We start from the raw sequence: 20794 nt of genomic DNA, 5'->3' as shown, positions 1-20794 counted from the left end.
CTCAGCCCAGTAGCCCTCAGTTCTTTGCTATTTCTCTTCCACCTGTGCCTCAACATTTCTATGCTATCTTCTCACTTTTTTGATTTCTAATGGGAATTGGCTAGCATTAATGGAAAAGTAGAGAGTTGCTTAAAAAGTATCAAGGAAATACAACAAACACCAAATTCTGTATAGATCTTCAGCCACATTGAGTCAAAAGATTCTTTTATAACCACTCTCCAGCCTTGGAGAACAAGGAGAAGGTGCTTGCTTTTTCTAGGAATGATTATTTCCCTTATTACACAAACAGAATTCATAAGTAATAGTATCTGAGCAAAGCCAAATTACATTGTGACAACATCAAAAGGAAAAAGAGGCTCAAAAAATATCAGAAAAACACTGACACTCCTAATGCCCACCATCTGTGAACTCGTGGAGGTACCTCTTAGTGATAGGTTCTAAAGAAACACTCATCTCCCTTCCACTCAATATCCCACTTCAACACTGCACTTTGAATTCTGATTTTCTGGCTGGATGAAAAGAATAAAAATAAAATCATAATTATTAGGTATTTTTAAAATTAGGTACCTTCAATTAAATTGTAGGGATCTTATATTTAAATATGTTCTACCTGTTTTTATTAGATTGAGTGATGAGTAAATTGTTATAAAATGTGACACTATAAATAGACCATTCATTTAAAACAGGTCTATTTGAAAAGAAAAGTACTTTCACAAGGTACTATCATTTCAACCTCTTTACTTCTAGAACATAAAAAGGACATATACTGCAAAGGTACCCAAAACTATAACTTGTCTGCTTCAGAAAACATGTTTCAGTAGTGAAATTGAAAAACATTCTGTTTTAGAGTTTGGAAAGATCAATTATATACCCACAATCTCAAAGCAATAAAGTAGCCAGTGTGGTGGCACATGCCTGTAATCCCATCAGTCCAGGAGGATGTAACAGGAGGATCATGAGTTCAAGGTTAGCCTCAGCAACTTAGTAAGGCCCTAAGCAAGACAGGGAGAACTGTCTCTAAATAAATCATAATAAAAGGCTGAGTAGGAGATGTGGCATAGTGGTTAAGTGCCATACATTCAATGCTGGTATGAAAAGAAAGAAAGAAGGAAAAAAAGAAAGAAAGAAAGAAAGAAAGAACAGAAGAAAGAAAGAAAGAAAGAAAGAAAGAAAGAAGAAGGAAATAAATAAAGAAAGAAAGACACCACCAGGCCTTTTCTGCCATGTGGCTTACATAAGGGAAACTAAATTGCACATTAATTTTTCATTTTCTCAAAGACTGATGTACATGGTACAATCACTTTAATGAATGGATTTTAGCTCAGTTACTTTCAAAGCTAAACATACACTCAACAAGTGATCCAATCATTTCAGTCCTATTTTAGCCAAAAAGAAAAAAAGCTCAATATGTCTAATTAGATATTTGAATGCAAATATTCATAGCAGTTTATTGGTAATAGCCAAAACCTGAAGTTCATTGTAGGTCAATAAAGTGATCCTTTCAAAGGTTTATGCACATACTTGATATCTGCTTTTTCTCAGTTGTTTTTCCATTAAATAGAAAGCCTCTCTTCTCTTTTACATGATAACAGATGTTGTGAAAACTTAGCACAGGCCCTTTCTGGTCCCTGGAGCTTGTCCCAGGGAGAACATCAGAGTTTCTTTGGAACATGTAGTTGAAAATCGAGTCATTGTTGGAAGACATTTGGAGAGTTCTGTTTTTCTGTAGAGGGAAAAGCAATAGTAAGTTGACAATCCAGGTAAATAAAATTTTTAAACACGAGATAACAAAACATGAACATATTTAAACCAATCTTTTTTTAATCTGTGATGCAGTGAGTAGTTTCCTTTCCAAAGAACAGCCCACATCACTGTGATAAGAACAACTTGAGAACCTATAATGAGAGGCGGATACAAATTTAAAAACCTGCACTCCAATTAGATGTCATATTTCCAAATTAAGGGGTCCTAAAAAGGGACAACCAAACAGAGGATTTCTAAATGTCCTTTATGAACTTCTTCCAAACCATCCCAGAATCCTGCCTCTCCCAACCAATGACCAATCAGGTGAATAAAAAGAGTACAATATATAATAATAGTTGACAATATAGCCCTTTGAAACTAGAGACAAACTAATGTAAATTTAAGAGATATTGTACTGAGAAACTCCTATGAATTTAAATAAGAGAAGTAGGTAACAAGTCTTGGGGGAGGGGTGTCTGTGGGAGTCAGGGGGGCAACACTGGCAGATGAGAAGTCCTTACCTTTGTCTCCTCTCTGCATCAAGCTGACCCCACCCTACCGACACCCCATTTAGACCTTCTGTGAGAGGGTAGATAAACTTGGCACCTCTCAGTGGTGCTTTGTACAACTTTATAAAACTCACCTCCAGTGGCTTCAGTCAAAGATCACAGACTTGTTACCTTCTAGAAAAGTAAATATATAATGACATAAATTGATGTGAACATACTTTATATACAGAGATACAAAAAAATTGTGTTCTATATCTGTAATAAGGATTGTATGCATTCCACTGTTGTCGTGGATTTTAAAAAAAGTATTTAAATCAATTTTAATTTTTTTTTTAAAAAGAAACTTCAGTTTCACCCTCTGAATAAATTGAAGTGGATTACCTAATGCTAAGTGGACCTAAGAACTAAATTCCAGCAAGACTGTGCTCTAAATAGCAGCAAGGCTTTTCCAGTCACAAAAGATATTAAGGTAGCGATCAATAAATATAGGAATGTTGGTTCAGCAGGGTCTCTGGCCAAGTACAGAGTTGATTTTCTTGTGAAAACAAACTTACTCATAGACACCAGGATGGGAACAGAAGGTTGGATAGCAATTTTTCTCTGTATTTATCAACCTTTCTTAAACAATTGCTACACTACTGACTTTAAATAAGATGACACTGAATATTTTCTCTATATAAATCAACTAAATGTATGACTTAAATGAGGTATTCACTCTTCTTAGCTTCCTAGTGAATAGGGAGAATGAGTACTCATCAGTATGGATTTTGTGGGATCATGATGCATGAATAGCTTTGAATATATATATATATATATATATATATATATATATATATATATATTAATGCCAATATATATTGATAACCATAGAAGTGTACTTTAAGTAGCAGAAATATGTGGTATGAGAATAAAATTATACAAGACATTATTAAAAAGAAAAAAAGTTATGAGGACCAAATCAACTAGACTATCAACTTTTGGTTCACATTCTGATGTGAACTAAGCATTGATTATTTTAAAGAACATATGAGGTTCTCATAGGTCTATAGAACCTATAGATATAGGTAAGGAGACCATTTGGGCTCTTTAATTTTTATTAAAACATTTTAATCCTAACTACCTACCCCACAGTATATGGTTCATTCTTAACACTATGTAAACCTTCCTCCCTGATAATGTCTTCAACTGCTACCAAACTCATATCAAAAAGTGTCAGCACAATGTCTGAGGTGACAGATAAACAATTACCCTCATCTGATTATTGCACATTGTAGATGTATAAGGAAATGTTGCACCAAACACTTACCTATGTTAAATTAGTGTGGGTCCATTGAAAAACATATACATATATTTTTAAAACAAAGGACAATATATTTACATATTATTTAAAGAACATGAGGGTGACCTATGCCTCTATAAAATGTAGGTTTATCCCCAATTAAGCTCCAGCCATCAACAGTAGCATATGAGACTACAGGGTCTCGGTGTCCAAGTGTGTCTTGTTACAGCTAAAACAATCTTCCTTAGGAAGTACACTTAGACCATGCACTACTGCATGCATATGGGAAGCACTGAGGGTGCTCTCCATTGCCATCCCTCAGTCTCTTCTGCATCCTCATGTGACACACACACAATACATATTCCTCAAAAATAACAGCCATGAAAAAAGACACATGGACCAATGGTACAAAATAGGAGACTCATAGACAAAATTGTTTAGGAATACTCATCTGATCATCTTTGACAAAGACACCAAAAACGCACATGGGAGAAAGGACAACCTGTTGAAAAATGGTGCTTGGCAAACAGGTTGTTCATTTGGAGAAGAATGAACATAGAATGAAAATACAGAAGAATGAACATGGAAGCATGAAAATGTATCAACAATTCCTGTTGTTATATACAACTAAAATGCACCAAAAACATAGGAAATAAAATAAAACAAAAAGTTTAAAATTAAAAAAAAAAGCCAGGTAAAGCTTCTGTGAAGAACCCGCTGGAGAGGGAATTATTGATCATTGTCTTTCTACTATGGCCTCCAGGATACAATTTTTTTTTTAAGTGCAAAGGCCTTTCAGTTCATCTGTATCCATTCCAACGTGCTCCCTCTGTCAATGTTCCACTCTAGTTGGAATTTTATTTCATTTTTCTTATGCTCAGTTCAAATGCTTCATGGATCCCTAATGATAATAAATGAGAAATGGGTTTGCAGGCTCCTGTGTGTATTTTAATACACCTTAAGAAAAATAATGTGTTCCCTAAGAGAACTCCTGAATAATGCCCAAAGCCCTGGAACAAATAAGCCCAATAAACATTTCTTATTATGAATCAGTATTATTTTCTGAAACTGGAGTGAGCATTTACAATTCATATATGTATATATATATATATATATATATATATATATATATATTTATAATTTATATTATTACATATTATATATATTTAATATATAATATTATATATTAATATATAATTAATACAATATGTTATTATATATTAACATAGTATATTAATATACATTATATATTAATATATTTATAATTAAATATATATTATATATTTATAATTCATATATAATACATGAATATATAATATGCTCTCTTCTTATACAAGCACTTTTTAAAAGCTGATTTATAATCTAGTTTTGGGTCTGAATTTTGTGGACTATTTGAATGTTTTCAATATTATTTAACTAAGTGTTGTAAATAGTTGGTTAATTTTTAAATTTAACTATCAAAACCAAAATACCCACAGAAAAACTCTAAAAAGGAGCTCCAAAACTCTAGAAAACTACCCAAACTTGTGAGCAAACAATGTCCTGGGAATAAGAAAAATAATTATTTGTCCAATCCTTTAAAAATATTAATGCAAACAAATATTTGCTCCACCAGCAGTAATTCTCATGTTCAGTAAGTTTTCATCCATCAATATTAACTTTCATTATCTTCACATATTTAGGGTCAGGCAAGAGTTTTATCTTAATTGACCTGTGCAGGACTCACACCAGACCTGGAATCAGTTGCACATCAACATAGTTTTCTGAGAAAACATTCTGAATGGACAGTTTTTATTTCCTACTCTCAAATTAAACTGCCAAGGGTACAAAGTCAGTCATCTCATTTGAGCAGTGTGTTCTTTTCCAACAAAATGTGTACCCAATACCCGCAAGTTTGTTACACAAACTTGCTCACTTAATAGTAGTTCAAGTGACCAAGGGCTCCAGTTTCAGGATGCATGTGCTCCGAGGCAGAGCATAAAATTGGGGATATAAAGCACAGATACGGAAGTTGAAAAGAGTCAGCATGAACTTCCACACAGGCTCTGTAACAACAGCTTCCAAAAGGCCACCATGCTTCTGGGATGGTGTGACAGTCCTGATACAGTTTTCCCTACCTCTTTCTTCCTGCCCCTCCCTCCTCAGTGGAGGACTGAATGCCTCCCCTTCCCTTTAGCTCTCTAGCGACAAGATCTGCAGGGAGCCAGGACACTGCCTGCAGCCTTCACAGAGCCCTTCCCAGGATGGAGACAATCCCACGGTGCTAGATGCCCTGAGGTGGAGCACTCACCACAGGTAAGTGCCTGAGAAAGTGCTAGCAACACAGCTGAGGGCTATGGGCACCAAACTGGACCACTAGGAGACAGCCTGAATGAGACTTCTCTATGTAAGTCTCAGGCTGCAGGGCCAGAATGCAAAGAGATTCCCAGACTCTGGCGTCAGGCTAGCCCAGAACAGGGTGGGGACAAGAAGGCAAAAGGTGTGGTGCAGCCTGACAGACTTTGATAACCTCCTGTCCTCAGGGCACCCAATGTCCAGGACCACCACCTTCCCATGGAGTCATGTCACAGAGAACACTCTCTCTGACCACAAACGTACAAAACAAAACCCCAGCCTCTGGTGCTTTTTCTAAATGAACAGAAGCAACTTATGTCTGGTATCAATGGGGACTTCCTGGGCTGATGGACACCTCTTGTGGCTTTGCTGCTATCCTTGGCACTGAGTGCTGGAGACTCTGACACCTAGGCTTTTCCTCTCACACTTCACCCATCCCAAGGGCAATAGGCAATTTCTGGTCAATGAGTCTGGGACAAATTAGATGGTTGCCCCAAGGCCAAATACATCAGGAAATGAATCTAAGGGGGTGGAGGGTTAGAATGAAAGTATTCCTGTAGCAGATTTCAATGTCTTCACCCTGCTGAAATAATTACTTCTCTGCAAGAGTTTGAGACTGTGGAAACCCCAGAAGACAATGTTGTTCAGGAGAAGGGCTGATGGCCAGACTCTGTGAGTGAGCACTGCCATTCCAGCATTTACCCTGGCCTCTACCCTCAGAAAGTAGTACCTGCATGGAGAAATCCTTCTATCTGAAGTTTACAAATAAAACCACACAGGTATTATGTCGTTGACTCTTAAAATTATTGTTAATATTTTGTCACATTCAGGAATATTCAGGCATGAATAGAAGAAAAGAAAATGGACAGTACATTAATTTTTAGAATATTGAAGATACTGTATGGTAAACTTAAAGAGCATCAAGTATATGTTATTATTTTAGCATTTATTCTGTCAATAATAATAAAGACACTGGGAAGGCTCATATACAAATACATTTTATGAGATGGAAGCCTCGGCCCTCGCTCTGCGCTCGTTCAGTGCAAATCGAAGATGGCGCAGAACAGAGGCTTTGCTTATGGACTAAGCTCTGGAAAAAGCACAAGGTCTCCCCAGCACCCCCCACCTCACCAAACACCCTATGTGAGTAACATATGGAATCCATCTTGAAAAACTTTACTCACCATCTGTTGGTGTGCGTGGCTACAAGCGCCTTTCTGAGGCTGATCAGGTACCCAGTTTCCAACTCCCCCACCCCCAGTTGTGATAACTCAAAATTTTTCCAATAAGCTTTTGGGGGGCATAGGTATTAATACAGAACAGCAACGGTACAGGCACCTGGTTTCCAACTCAGAGACTAAGAGTAGGGAGGCTCCAGGTAGAAACTCAAGCCCTCTGAGTTTACCTCCACCACCCTGAATGCAGAGACTCAAGCCAGGAATAGACAACTCCACCTACTGGAAGAAAAGAAAACAGAGTTCTGAGACTTTTTTTTTCTTCTTTTCTCACTCTTCTCATCCAATCTCCTCTACCCTTCCCCCTCTCGTCCTCACATATGTGAATCCAAGAACTTTGCATGAAATTGTACTTTAAGAACGGAATCACCAGAATAATATAATATAGAGGAATTGCATAGGCCCTGCCTCACCCCACCCCTTTATTATTTTTCTTTTCTTTCTCCCTCTCTTTCTTTCCTTGTTATTTTTTCTCTTTTCTCCTTTTTTTTCTTCTTTTTTCTTCCTCTCTCCATCCCACTTTCAACCTCTTAACTTTTACTATTTATACATAGGGTAATTTTCTAAATACAGATAAGGAGTTTGAATTTATACATTCTTCCATAAATTACCCCTGTCTATTCATTAGAGTTCTCCTCACCATGCACAAAAGTTAACTCAAAATGGATCAAGGTTCTAGAAATCAAACCAGAGACTCTGTGTCTAATAGCAGAAAAAGTAGGCCCTAAGTCCATCTGTGGGGTTAGGCCCCAAGTTCCTTAATAAGACACCTATAGCACAAGAATTAAAACCAAGAACCAACAAATGGGATGAATTCAAACTAAAAAGTTTTTTCTCAGCAAGAGAAATAATATGTGAAGTGAAAAGGGAGCCTACATTCTGGCAACAAATTTTTACCTCTCACACATTAGATAGAGCTCTAATCTCGAGGATACCCAAACAACAAAAAAACAAATAACCCAATCAACAAATGGGCCAAGGACCTGAACAGACACTTCTCAGAAGAGGACATAGAATCAATCAACAAATACATGAAAAAATGCTCACCATCACTAGCAATCAGAGAAATGCAAATTAAAACTACTCTAAAATACCATCTCATTCCAATTAGAATGGCAGCCATTATGAAGTCAAACAACAAGTACTGGCGAGGATGTGGGGAAAAAGTTAAACTCATACTTTGCTGGTGGGACTGCAAATTCGTGCACCCAATTTGGAAAGCAGTATGGAGATTCCTTGGAAAACTGGAAATGAAACCACCATTTGACCCAGCTATTCCTCTTCTCAGACTATACTCAAAAGACCTAAAAACAGTACACTGCTGAGGGCCATTACCAAGTAGGAATGACGCATCGAAATTTCCTTGCCAAGCGTACCCCATGCTGCTTAGAGGACATTCGATGGGACATTGCATGCATGCTTTAATAAGGTGACCTTGCTCAAGGATCAAGGCAGATCCGGGTCTAGAGCTGATCAGGTTTGAGGAAGTAACCGGCTCCTTGAGTTTAAGGCATTGCCAGTTTAAGATAATGGGTTTTAGGGAAGTTGGAAGTTGAATATTATTGCTGGGATTAGGGTGTTCCTGCTGCTTGTTCCCGTTGAGTTCTCGTGAGATTAAAATGAGATTTGGAGATAGCCTCGTGGAGTAGGTGAATTGTGCGGGCAGACAGCAGAACCTGGACCTGTGTGGAGTCGGTGTGAGAGCGGGAATAAAGAATTGCTGTTTGAACCTAAGAAGGTGTGTGGTGGCTCGTGATTCTGGTGCCAAGCCGAGACATTGGCCTTGGCAGTACACTACAGGGACACAACCACATCAATGTTTATAGCAGTACAATTCACAATGGCTAGACTGTAGAGCCAAACTAGATGTCCTTCAATGGATGAACGGATAAAAAAAAATGTGGCATTCATATACGATGCAATATTACTCAGCACTAAAAAATAATAAGATCATGGCATTTACAGGGAAATGGATGGCACTGGAGCAGATTATGCTAAGTGAAGATAGCCAATCCCTCCAAAAATAAATGCTGAATGTCTTCGCTGATATAAGCATGGTGACTCAAACTGGAGTAGGGAGGAAGAGCATGAGAAAAAAATTACCTCTAGATAGGGAAGAATGGTGGGAGGGAAAGGGAGAGAGAATGGGAATTGCATGGAAGAGGGAAGGAGCTCCCTTTGTCATACAGAATACAGGTATGACAATGTGAGGGAGGAAAAAAAAAAGAAGTGGGACACATTAGATTGGTTAGAGAGAAGTGATGGGAGGGGAGGGGAGGGGGGAATGGACAGCAGAATAAAATAGATATTACTATTGCTGAGGGTATATACGTGACTGCATAACCAATGTGATTCTGCAACCTGTACACTCAGAAAAATGAGAAATTATATCCCATATGATTCAAATGTATGATATGTCAAGATCATTGTACTGTCATGTGTAACTAATTAAAACAAATTTAAAGAAGGAAATACATTTTATCCAGATTTCATTTTAAACCAAAATTATAATACATTGTTGATGATCAGATCTTAACCAATATTGTGGTATCAACATTTTTTAAAAGTAGTTCAAAGAAAGTATCTATAAAAAAGAGAAAGAAAATTTGATATTGATATAAAGTATAAATAAAAAACAGGATGTTAGGTTTATATAGTATTTTCGGATTATATAAATAAAAGGAATTAGAATGCTGGGGATGAAGCTCAATGATAGAGGGCTTGCAAACTGAATGTATCCCCTAGACACATGTAAAGAGATAAATAAATAAATCCAAGCATATACCCAAATTCTCTGTGTAAAAAATAGTTGGTTGAAAATAAAATTCTAGTGTAATATTTTTTACAGTTGACTTAATGCAAATATACAATTTTTATAATGAAAAAATCATTGTTTTTAAAGGTGAGATCAATTGATTAAATGAACATATAAAGAGACACTATTCTTAGAATCACACCTTCACTCAAAACAGAGCCAAACAAGAGAATCAAAAAGTTTGCACTTTATTTTTCATTTAATTCATAAAATAGGTTTTTTTTAATTAAATTTTTATGGGCCAGTTATTCCACACCTCAGTGTAGTGGCCTGCTTAGAGCCACAAGCTCCTGCTTTGTGTGTTAAGGAACTAGGTGAAAGAACTTCTGCTTCCAGAAATTCTTATACCACCCTATAATCATCTCTGTGCTGTTTTTTGTGGTTTGGATCCTTTGTGTCCCAGGAAAAGCTCATGTGTTAATCCAGGAGTGTTCAGAGGTGAAGTCATTAGATCATGAGAGCTATAATATTGTTAGTAGATTAATCGTTTTGAAGGAATAATAATTTGAATAGACTGTTGGGTGACAATAGCAGGCAGGTGGGACATGGCCAGAAAAAGTAGTTCATTATGAAAGTGTCCTTGGCTGTCCTCCTCTCCTGTATCAGGAGTAATGAAGGATTGTTACAAAACTTGTCAAAATTATATTCTTTCATCTCCTTCTCTCCTCTTCCCTCCTCTCTTCCTCTCCCACTGGGCCCTTGTATTCCAAGAGCTTGCCAACTTTCCTCCACCATGTCTTTCTTTTCTACCTCACATAGAACTCTAAGAAAGAGAGTTAGCTAACTATGAACTGAATATCTGAAACTGTGAGCCCAATATAAACTTTTACTCCTCTAAGTATTCTTATCAGGTATTTTGGTCATTGTTATAGAAAGCTACCACACCTCGGTTGGAAAAACTGCACCTGTATGTGGAAATCTCAAGTTTTGGACTCCCCAAAGGCAGCTCTATTAGCTCAGGATGGCAGGAATAAACTTGTTTAATAAGTGGATATAATCATGAATGGGTTCTTTAGCAATAGTGGGAAACACGGTGGCTGGGTGTCAGTCTATCCTGAATTCAGGGTGATATTAAGATTGTTTAGTAATATAGTTTGAACGTTGTCTCCTTGGCCCAGGTAAGTCAATGCTGTCCTTTTGTTGCTGCAAAGGGAGTAGGTACAATGAAAACCTGGCTGGAGTTCAACTTCTGATTCTTGGAGCAAATCACAGTGAGTGCTACAACACTCGGACATATGGGCATCCTTAGTGATTATATACAGGTTTTTGAAAGATAGGCAACAGTCATCTTCTATCTCCTAAATTTCTTATTTAGAAATTACTCAGATAGTTTATCATATTCAGCATAAGAGAACTTTAGGACTTCAAGCTACATGAGAAATACATTTATAAACATTTATCTCATTTCTCTTTACCTAGTCTATCTTTGACAGTTATACATGCATTACTGAGACATCAGACAAGCATTTTAAGTTTTTTTTTTTTGTCAAAGAAAAACCTTATAAGTTAACTTGATGTTCTTGATACACATGATGCACAGGAGTGATAATGCAATATGAATTTACCAGTCTATTAAAGGACAGATCAATCCAAATTATATTTATGACAAAATGGAAGAAGCAAAGGTAACCTTATTTCATTCAAATAAATTTTAAGATATTCCTTTGCAGTCTTATGAAGTCTATGGACCAAATTTTTTAGGTACAGCAGATCTTATAGCAACCTGATTTTTTAAAAAGACTGTGACCTTTCTTCTTCTTCTTCTTCTTCTTCTTCTTCTTCTTCTTCTTCTTCTTCTTCTTCTTCTTCTTCTTCTTCTTCTTCCTCCTCCTCCTCCTCCTCCTCATCCTCATATTCCTCCTCCTCCTCCCCCTTTTCCTCTTGACACTTCTCTTTATTTATTTCCTCTTCCTCCATCTTCTTTTTCATTTTTCTATTTGTAAATCAATATACAAATTAACTCTTAGCTGTTTTCTTTCATGTACGACTGTGAAATAAGCCTGCAAGTGACCTTGAAGAACAGTTATCCTTAGAAAAAGAAGAAAATCAGCAGAATAAAAAATAGAAAGCTAACATGTACAAAGTGACTCTATAATTGCAGTTTAGGATTCATTTTAAACGTATTCTCAAAAATATTTTTAATTAGGCATGCTCAAATAAACAAAATATTAAATTAGGCATGTAGAACACAAAAGCAAATTCACTAGAAAAGGCCACAAGATGTTACTGTGAGTCAGTTGTGTTAAAAAGTGCAGGAGAAACCCCAGCAAAAGAGCAGAGTGACCTTAAGAATGCCTGATAAAACTATTCCTTGGAATTAAGAGGACAGTTTGCCTTCACAGGTTTAAGTTAAAATCTTCCAAATGCTGTCTCCATGGCCTATTTTGAGGCTAATACTATCTTTATTTGAAGGGTGAAGATCAGGCAGAATTAAGTATCAATTTTTTTTCCTTTTCATGGATTCATAGCTACAAGTGACCCAGTTGGAAAATGCCAACACATGGGCAACATGTGGAGATGTAATTATTATTTCCCATTGTTTCAGAATTGTATCAAAACATGTCAAAATTATATTCTTTCTTTACTTACACTGCAGTTAGAACCAGATCTAAGAACACTTGAAATGAAGGCCAAACCAGGTTATCACCAGATTTCTGCCATCAAATGTGGGCCATCTCCAACCAGAACCAGACCAAATGAGAGATAAACCAAAGGGAGCATCTGTACACAGAGAATCTTTAATTTCCTCTGATCGGGAACCACATTCCCCCAATGAAGGTCAATCCAGAGCTTCCTTTCAGGTGTCAAATCTTGTCTGCCCATATCCAACCCCCTCACAAGAAAAGCCAAATGAGAGGGAAAGAGAAATACAAATCTGATCACTTGAACCAAAGAGACTCACAGGCCAGGACATCTTCAACCCGGAGAGCAAAATGAAACTATGTATTGAAGGTCCACAGTGCTGAACCAGGGAAAGTCCCAGGGATGGTCTATAGGACAAGTGACTTGGACACTTTTTAACTTGCCCAAAGGTCTCTTTAGCAGCAAGGGGCTGATAAGCTGTAGTAAATATTCTTCTGGATGTTATTTTCAGCTGTCTCATCAAATTGCTACCAAATAAAGTCCATTTTGCACACGAAGTAGTATGCCAGTCATGGCAAGGACAAGTTTTGTAAAAGAGAAAAAGCATATTCATAAATTAACTCAGCACAAAGAGAGACCCTCCTGAGACTAAAGATTATAGGTTTTTCTAGGATAAAGGTGCAGGGTGATTGAAGGCATGAGGAAAGGTGACTGGAGGTGAAGTAAGCAGTCGTCTGCACATGTGCAATCCAATGCCATAGCTATTCTCAGGATGCTTGTTCAGAAAATATTGGTGTTAGCAGGTATAAGAATGGAATTTCTGCCCCTCTGATGTAAATATCTCAACATTCAACACCTGTGCAGGTCCAGGTGAAGTAATTGGCTTCAACAAAAATGGGCTTTGAATCCCTGGGAAACAACCTAAGCAAATGATTTCACCATGCCCCACATGTCCCTGGGTTTACCTATATCCAAGATTGTGGGAATCTAATAGTGTATTGCTCAGATCCATGATTTCTAAAATTACTGATTCTTAAATTCAGTTAATAAAGAAAAGCAAGTAAAGCTGGAATATTTATTTAGATTTATACCTCTGTTTCACAGAAATTGGGACTGAATACCAAAGTTGGAGGAGAGGCTATGTGCACAGTGTTCAATCCCTTGGTTCTTTTCACTAATACTGGGGGCCTCTAAGAACTTGGGCAAAGTCTTCTACAGTGGTTCTAGCAGTGATGAGCAAGTAAAGGAATGGAAACAGCTAAAACACTCATCCTCCTGCTTTCACTAATAGTAGAAAGAGATAAAATGTGTGTGGTGTCTGTCTTGGAGCTCAGAGAAAATATTAATTTGGTATGAATTAGCCCAGAATGTGCATGCCCAAAGGAAAAGACATAGTGAATGCTGAGGGCCATTACCAAGTAGGAATGACGCATCGAAATTTCCTTGCCAAGCGTACCCCATGCTGCTTAGAGGACATTTGATGGAACATTGCATGCATGCTTTAATAAGGTGACCTTGCTCAAGGACCTAGGCAGATCCGGGTTTAGAGCTGATCAGGTTTGAGGAAGTAACCGGCTCCTTGAGTTTAAGGCGTTGCCAGTTTAAGATAATGGGTTTTAGGGAAGTTGGAAGTTGAAGATTATTGCTGGGATTAGGGTGTTCCTGCTGCTTGTTCCCGTTGAGTTCTCGTGAGATTAAAATGGGATTTGGAGAGAGCCTCGTGGAGGAGGTGGTTGGTGCGGGAGACAGCAGAACGCGTTTGCCCCTGGACCTGTGTGGAGGTGGTGTGAGAGCTGGAATAAAGAATTGCTGTTTGAACCTACAAAGCTGTGAGTGCCTCGTGATTCTGGTGCCAAGCCGAGACATTGGCCTTGGCAAGTGAAGTCTCTAAGAAGGCAGAATCCACAGGTGAAAAGGGAAGTAGAGAAAAAAGAGGGCCAAAGAGATGGATAACAGGCAGGGAAAAGACTGAACGGGGAATGAAATTAAATTCCATGCATGTATGATTGTGACAAAATGAACCCAACTACTATGTATAACTATAACGTTCTCATACAAAAAAAGAACAAGATTAAAAAGTGATAGGACTAAAAAGATTGTGTTTGTTAATCCAGATCTGTATAACAATAATATTATTGTTGATATTTTGTATTTTTATGACCTACAATCAGATTTTTCCAAAACCCTCTGTCATTTAACATTGGATAAAATGAAGTCTTCTGACAGTGAATCAAAGTATCACTTTCCCTCTGAATTGGGACCATTGAGATAAAAGAATGGCACAAGGTTCCCATAGCATGAGACAAAACATGCTTGGCAAATAATCCTCAATGTTTTCAGAGGACATATTCTGAAAACCACTGTCTAGTTTTCAGATGCTGGTTGAAATACTACTTTCTTTTGTGCTAATTTTTTTAAAAAATAAAAGTAATGCTTTGCTGTCTTGTTTGTTGTTGTCTTAGCATGATCCTTGCCCTATGTATGCCTTGTCCAGTTACCTGCCATCTGCCACTGTGGGCCACTGGACTGCTCCAATGCTGAATGCCCTTAACTGTCCATGTCCCACCTGATAGAGAACAAAGACTTTGTGTTAATTCCACCAACTTTGCCCTCTTTCAGCCAGAAGCAGCTTGGAGATTCTGTGGCCCAGAAATGGAATGTAGAAATTGACAGTGGGAAAACGTAACAGTGGTCCACTTTATGCTTTGAATATATCCATTGTTGCTCTGCCACTGAAACTTATTTTTAAAATCAACATGTTTCTCTTCCTCTCTCCCTGTTCTTCCCTATACTCTCCCTCTCCATAATCACATGGAAAACTGGATTACTTTTCTTTCCCATCCTAGACAGAGTTATCTATCCTTGAGTACACACCCACCACAGAAACAAAATAACCCAGACACTGAGGATGGTACCAAAAGATCTCAGACATGACTATCTCCAAAATTAACAAATGAATTACAATTTCAACAGAAAACTTGTGGAATTCAGCCTTTGAATCTTCTCTTTAAAAGCTTCAGTGGATGAACGGATTAAAAAATGTGGCATTTATACATCATGAAATATTACTCAGCACTAAAAAAGAATAAGATCATGGCATTTGCAGGGAAATTGATGGCATTAGAGCAGATTATGTGAAGTGAAGTTAGCCAATCCCAATAAAACAAATGCCATATGTCTTCTCTGATATAAGGGGGTGACTCAACATGGGGTAGGGAGGGAGAGCATAGGAAGAAGATTACCTATAGATAGGGAAGAGGGGTTGGAGGGAAAGGGAGAGAAAAGGGGAATAGCATGGATGGTGAAAGGGACCCTCATCATTATACAAAATACATGTATGAAGATGTGAATTTGGTGTCAACATATCTTATATACAGAGATATAATAAATTTTGGTATAAAGGTGTATTAAGAATTGTAATGCAAAATAATAATAATAATAATAAGAGGGCTTATTTAAAAAAAACTCCACTGTTCTTGCTGTAGGGCAATACCAGAGCCTCTGGTACAGGAGTCCCCTGTGTTTCTCCTTTGCTAGCAAAGCAATAAACCTTCCTTTTTCCTTTTTTCTAAAAAAAAAAAAGAAAAAAAAAGAAAAGAAAAGAAAAAAGAAAAAGAAAAAAAGAAAGTAAAGAAAAGAAAAGATAAAACAATAAAAATCTTGGTTTAGTTTTTTCTTCATTTGTATTTGCTTTATCTCATTTATAGCATTAGAATCATAAACCCATTGCCTGGAGGAACTTGGTCACTCAAGTGCATGCTGAATGAATTAATAATGGACATATTCTTACTTTTTCATAAAACTAACAGGAGACATTAAGGTGCCCCACAATCCAAAGCACCATCAATGTGAAAGGGTGACAAAGGCTTTAGCATCTGCATATTTATCAACAATAGGAATAAGACACTTAGGAGGATTTAGTTTGAAATCAAGCCATCATGCTTGCACACAGCAAGATACCAATGAACTTGCTTGAGACTGCTGTACCTTTGGTCCTGCTCAAGAGCATCATGACTCCATCATTGAATGCCATCTTCTAACCAGGAAGACCTGGCCTGCTACCCAGGAATACCTGGGCCCACCTCCAGGACGCTACCCTTGATTACTGAAAACATCATCATTAAACCTTTTACAAATGATTTTTACAAAATTTATGGAAAATGGAAACTGTTGTGGTTTGAATGTGAAGTATCCCCCTAAAGCTCATGTGTGAAGCAATGCAAGGAGGTTTAGAGGAGAAATGATTGGGTTTTGAGAGCCTTAACCCAATCAGTGAATTAATCCCCTGATACTTAGTGGTGAAAGTGGGAAGGGTGTAGCTGGAGGAAGTGGATAAGGGAGGGGTGGGGCGGCGGCATGGCTTTGGGGTATATATTTGTTTCTGGTGAGTGCAGTTTCTTTAGTTTCTTCCTCTGCTTCCTGATAACCATGTTAGCCATCTCCCTCTGCAACATTCTTCAACATGTTCTTCTGTCTCATCTGGAGCCATGAAGAATGAAGCCAGCTGCCCATGAAACTCTGAGGCCACAAATAAACTTCCTCCTGTACAATTGTTCTGATGGGGTCTTTGTGTCACAGCAGTGAAAAATCTGACCAAAACAGAAGTAATTTATTTAATTTTTTAAGGTGACTCTTAAGAAAAACATGAAATGTTAGTGTTAGATGAAAAACACCAGGTACATAAGTTAAGCTGACATAGCTGAATAGTTTTCAGTGGGTTAAATGAATGCACAAATGTTAAGACAAAACCACTATCTTAGTAAACTTAGATTAAAGTATTAAAAGTTTCAATTTGTACCACATCAAAAGACTCAAAAAGGTTTTTTTTTAAAAAAAAAGTACTTGTTAAAAAATTACATTAATTATTGGATTGAGTTTTATAGGTAATATACAGGTTTTACAGGTAATATATGCATATTCCTTGTAGGTAGTCTCAGGTTATCAACAAAATGTGAAATATGAATGAGTTAAAAGAAAATATCTTTATCTTGGCATGCAATAATTCACTGAAAGACTTCCTGTGTCATCTTGAATGTCACAGTTTCTATTTTTTTAAAAGAAATAGTGAAATAAAAAGTCATGATACCAGTAACTATGAAGTGTTGATATTTCTGTTTAAAACCATGTTAGTTAACATGTACTACTTTTAAGATAAAGCACTGTCATAGATAACTTTATTAACAAATACTTCTAAAAATATTTTTTGCATTGAGTAGAAACATATATAGAGAGAGGTGAATGAAAGGCAATATTATAGATTATTTTGTTACAACTTAAGATTCTGAATAAATGTAAAGTAAAATAAATTTTCCAAAATCCACATTTTTTTCTACTCCTGTTCTTTATTTGAATTAATGAGGAATAAAGTATGAGGAAAAATGAAGACAATGATTTATGAAAATTAAATCTGAATCCCCTTACTATTAAAATAAGTGTACATATCAAAGAATGAATAACAAAGAACACAAAGGTTGTGAAACATGGTGGTCATGTCTTAAACCACCCTTTATCTTTATTTTGGCATTCTCCCAAATTAGGTAACTTGCAACTATGAATCCATAAGAAGGAAAAATAATTTTTTTTTTGTAATTCTGCCTAATCTTCATATTCCTTGAAATAAGGACAGTATTGCCTTCAAAATGGTCCATGGGGACAGCATTGGGAATATTTTAACTTAGAACTGTCAAGGTAAACTGTCTGCTTAATTCTGAGGAATAGCTAGCAGGGGTTCTTGGGGCCACTCTGCTCTTTTGAAGGGGTTTCTCCTGCACTTTTTTGTTTTTAGGTGTAGATGGACACAACACAATGCCTTTATTTTTATGTGGTGCTGAGGATAGAACCCAGGTCCCGCCTGTGCACTAGGTGAGCACTCTACCACTGAGCCACAATCCCAGACCCACTCCTGCACTTTTTAACACAATTGACTCATTCAAATATCTTATAACCTTTTTTGGTGAATTCACTTTAGGTTCTACATGAATTTAATATTTTATTTATTTGGGAATGCCTGATTTTAAAGCTTCTTGGAAGTACCTTTAAAATGAAACTTAAACTGCAATTATAGGGTCAGCATGTAAAAGTTTGAAGTTTTCTATATTCTCTTCTGCTAAATTTCTTCTTATATTAAGAAAAACTGTTCTTAAGGTTGCTTGCAGATTTATTCATTTCACAGTTTTATGTGGAAAGCAAATATCTAAGATTTAACTTGTAAATTCACTTGTGAATTAGAAGAAGGAAAAAGAAGAAGGAGGAATAGGAAATCAATGAAGAGAAGCATCAAGAGGAGAAAAGGGGTGAGGAGCAAAAGGAGGAAGGGGAGACATAGGAGAAGGACAAGGAGTAGGAGGAGAGAGAGCCACAGCCATTTTAAGAAATCAGGCTGGTATGAAATCTGCTTTACCTAAAAAAAAATTCTTCCACAAACTTCATAAGACTGCAAATGAATATCTTAAAATTTAGTAGTATAAAGATGTTATCTTAGCTTCTTCCATTTTGTCATAAATATAATTTGGATTGAACTGTACTTTAATAAACTGGTCAATTTATATTCCATTATCACTCCTGGGTATTATGTGTATCAAGTTAACTTTTAGGGGTCCTCTTTGACCAAGTAATAACTTGAAATGCTTGTCTGTTACCTGAGTAATGCAGGTACAACTGCCAAAGATAGACTAGGTGAATAGAAAAGATAAATGTTTACAAATATATTCCTCATGTTGCCTAAAATCTTAAATTCTGTGATATTGAATATTGATAAATCATATGAGTCATTTCTAAGTAAGAAATTTAGGGGATAGAAGGCTGTTGCCTGTTTCTGAAAAAAAAAGACAGATATTATCATAAGGGTGGTAGTACTCCCTGTGATTTGCTGCAAGAATCAGAGAAGGTAAACTTCAGCCAGGTAATCAGTGTACATACTCCCCTTACAGAAGCAAAAGGAGGTTGTTAACTCACCTAGATATACCAGGCAAGTATCAAACGGTATTACTCAGCAATATTAAAATCACCCTGAATTCAGGATAGACTTAAACCCAGCCACTGTGTTTCCATTAGTGCTCAAGTACCATTCATGATTATATCCAGATTATTAAACAAATTTATTCCTGCCATCCTGAGCTAAAAGAGTTGCCTTTGCAGAATCCAACATTTGCAATGTCCACATACAGAAGCAGTTTATAAAATCAGGGTGTGTTATCTTGCTATTACCATGACCCAAATACCAGATAAGAATACTTAGAGGAGTTAAAGTTGTGGGTTTCCAGTTTTAGATGTTCAGTTCATAGTCAGCTAATTCCCTTGCTTAGAGTTCTATATGATGCAGAACATCATAGAGGAAAGTTTGTCAGCCCTTGCAAGGCAAGAAGGGAAAGAGAGAGGAAAAAAAAGCAAATAGAAGAGAGGAGAAGAGAGAGAAAGGAGATCCAAGGACAAAATACAATCTCCAAAGATACATACTTGATGAACTACTTTTCCAGACATGTTCCACCTGCCTGCTCTTGTCAACCCAAAAATATATTCAAATTATTATTTCTTCAAGATAATTAGTCTACTAAGTTATTGCTCTCATAATCTAATGATTTCACCTTCAATATGCTTGAATTAACACACAAGCTTTTCCAGGGACACTAAATATCCAAAGCATAAAAGACAGCACAGAGATGGTCATAGGGTGGTAACTCAGAAAGAAACACTAGAAGCGGTCCTTCTTTTACCTAGTTCCTCCACAGAGAAGACAGAAGCCTGTGGTCTAGAAAGCCTTTCCATTTAGGTAAGGAATAACTAGCAAATAATTTTTAAAAAAACACCACAAAGAAAACTGTTTTACAAAGTAGATAAAAAATGAGGTGAAAACTTGGTTGATTCTCTTGTTTTGGCCCTATTTGAGTGGGGGTTTGACTCAAAGCATTGTGTCTCTTTAGATGTTCATTTTATCAATGGATTTACCTTTAAAAACAATGTTTTTTCATTGTAAATGTATATTTGCATTAAACCAAATGTAAAATAAATTGCACTAAAATAATTATTTTCATCCAACTATTTTTACATAGGGAATTTGGTTATATGTTTTATTTATTTATTTACCTCTTTTGTGTATGTACAGAGCACAAATCTAGGGTGTAATCTATCATTTTCAGTGCTCTGCTGTCTTACTCTTAAAAATATTTATTTTTTAGTTTTAGGTGGACACGATATCTTTATTTTACATTTATGTGGTGCTGAGAATGGAACCCAGGACTTTGTGCATGCTAGGTGAGCACTCTACCATTGAGCCACAATCCCCAGCCCCTGATGTCTT

At 36.7% G+C, this 20794-nt stretch overlaps 1 protein-coding gene across 1 annotated transcript in view; it reads right to left on the bottom strand.

Annotated features, from left to right (window-relative positions):
- The window catches only part of LOC144366463 (broad substrate specificity ATP-binding cassette transporter ABCG2-like), a 129847-nt gene extending 128142 nt beyond the window's left edge, over positions 1-1705 (bottom strand). The window contains exon 1 of the mRNA XM_078020740.1: positions 1518-1705. Within this exon, the coding sequence (XP_077876866.1) occupies positions 1518-1705 (188 nt within the window). The remainder of the gene's footprint in view (positions 1-1517) is intronic.
- Between the last annotated feature and the right edge of the window lie 19089 nt (positions 1706-20794).

The sequence above is a fragment of the Ictidomys tridecemlineatus genome, chromosome 9 (genome assembly GCF_052094955.1).
Source record: "Ictidomys tridecemlineatus isolate mIctTri1 chromosome 9, mIctTri1.hap1, whole genome shotgun sequence".
Lineage (NCBI taxonomy): Eukaryota > Metazoa > Chordata > Mammalia > Rodentia > Sciuridae > Ictidomys > Ictidomys tridecemlineatus.
The sequence above is the reverse complement of the archived record's forward strand: the minus strand, read 5'-3'. Positions and strand labels throughout refer to the sequence as shown.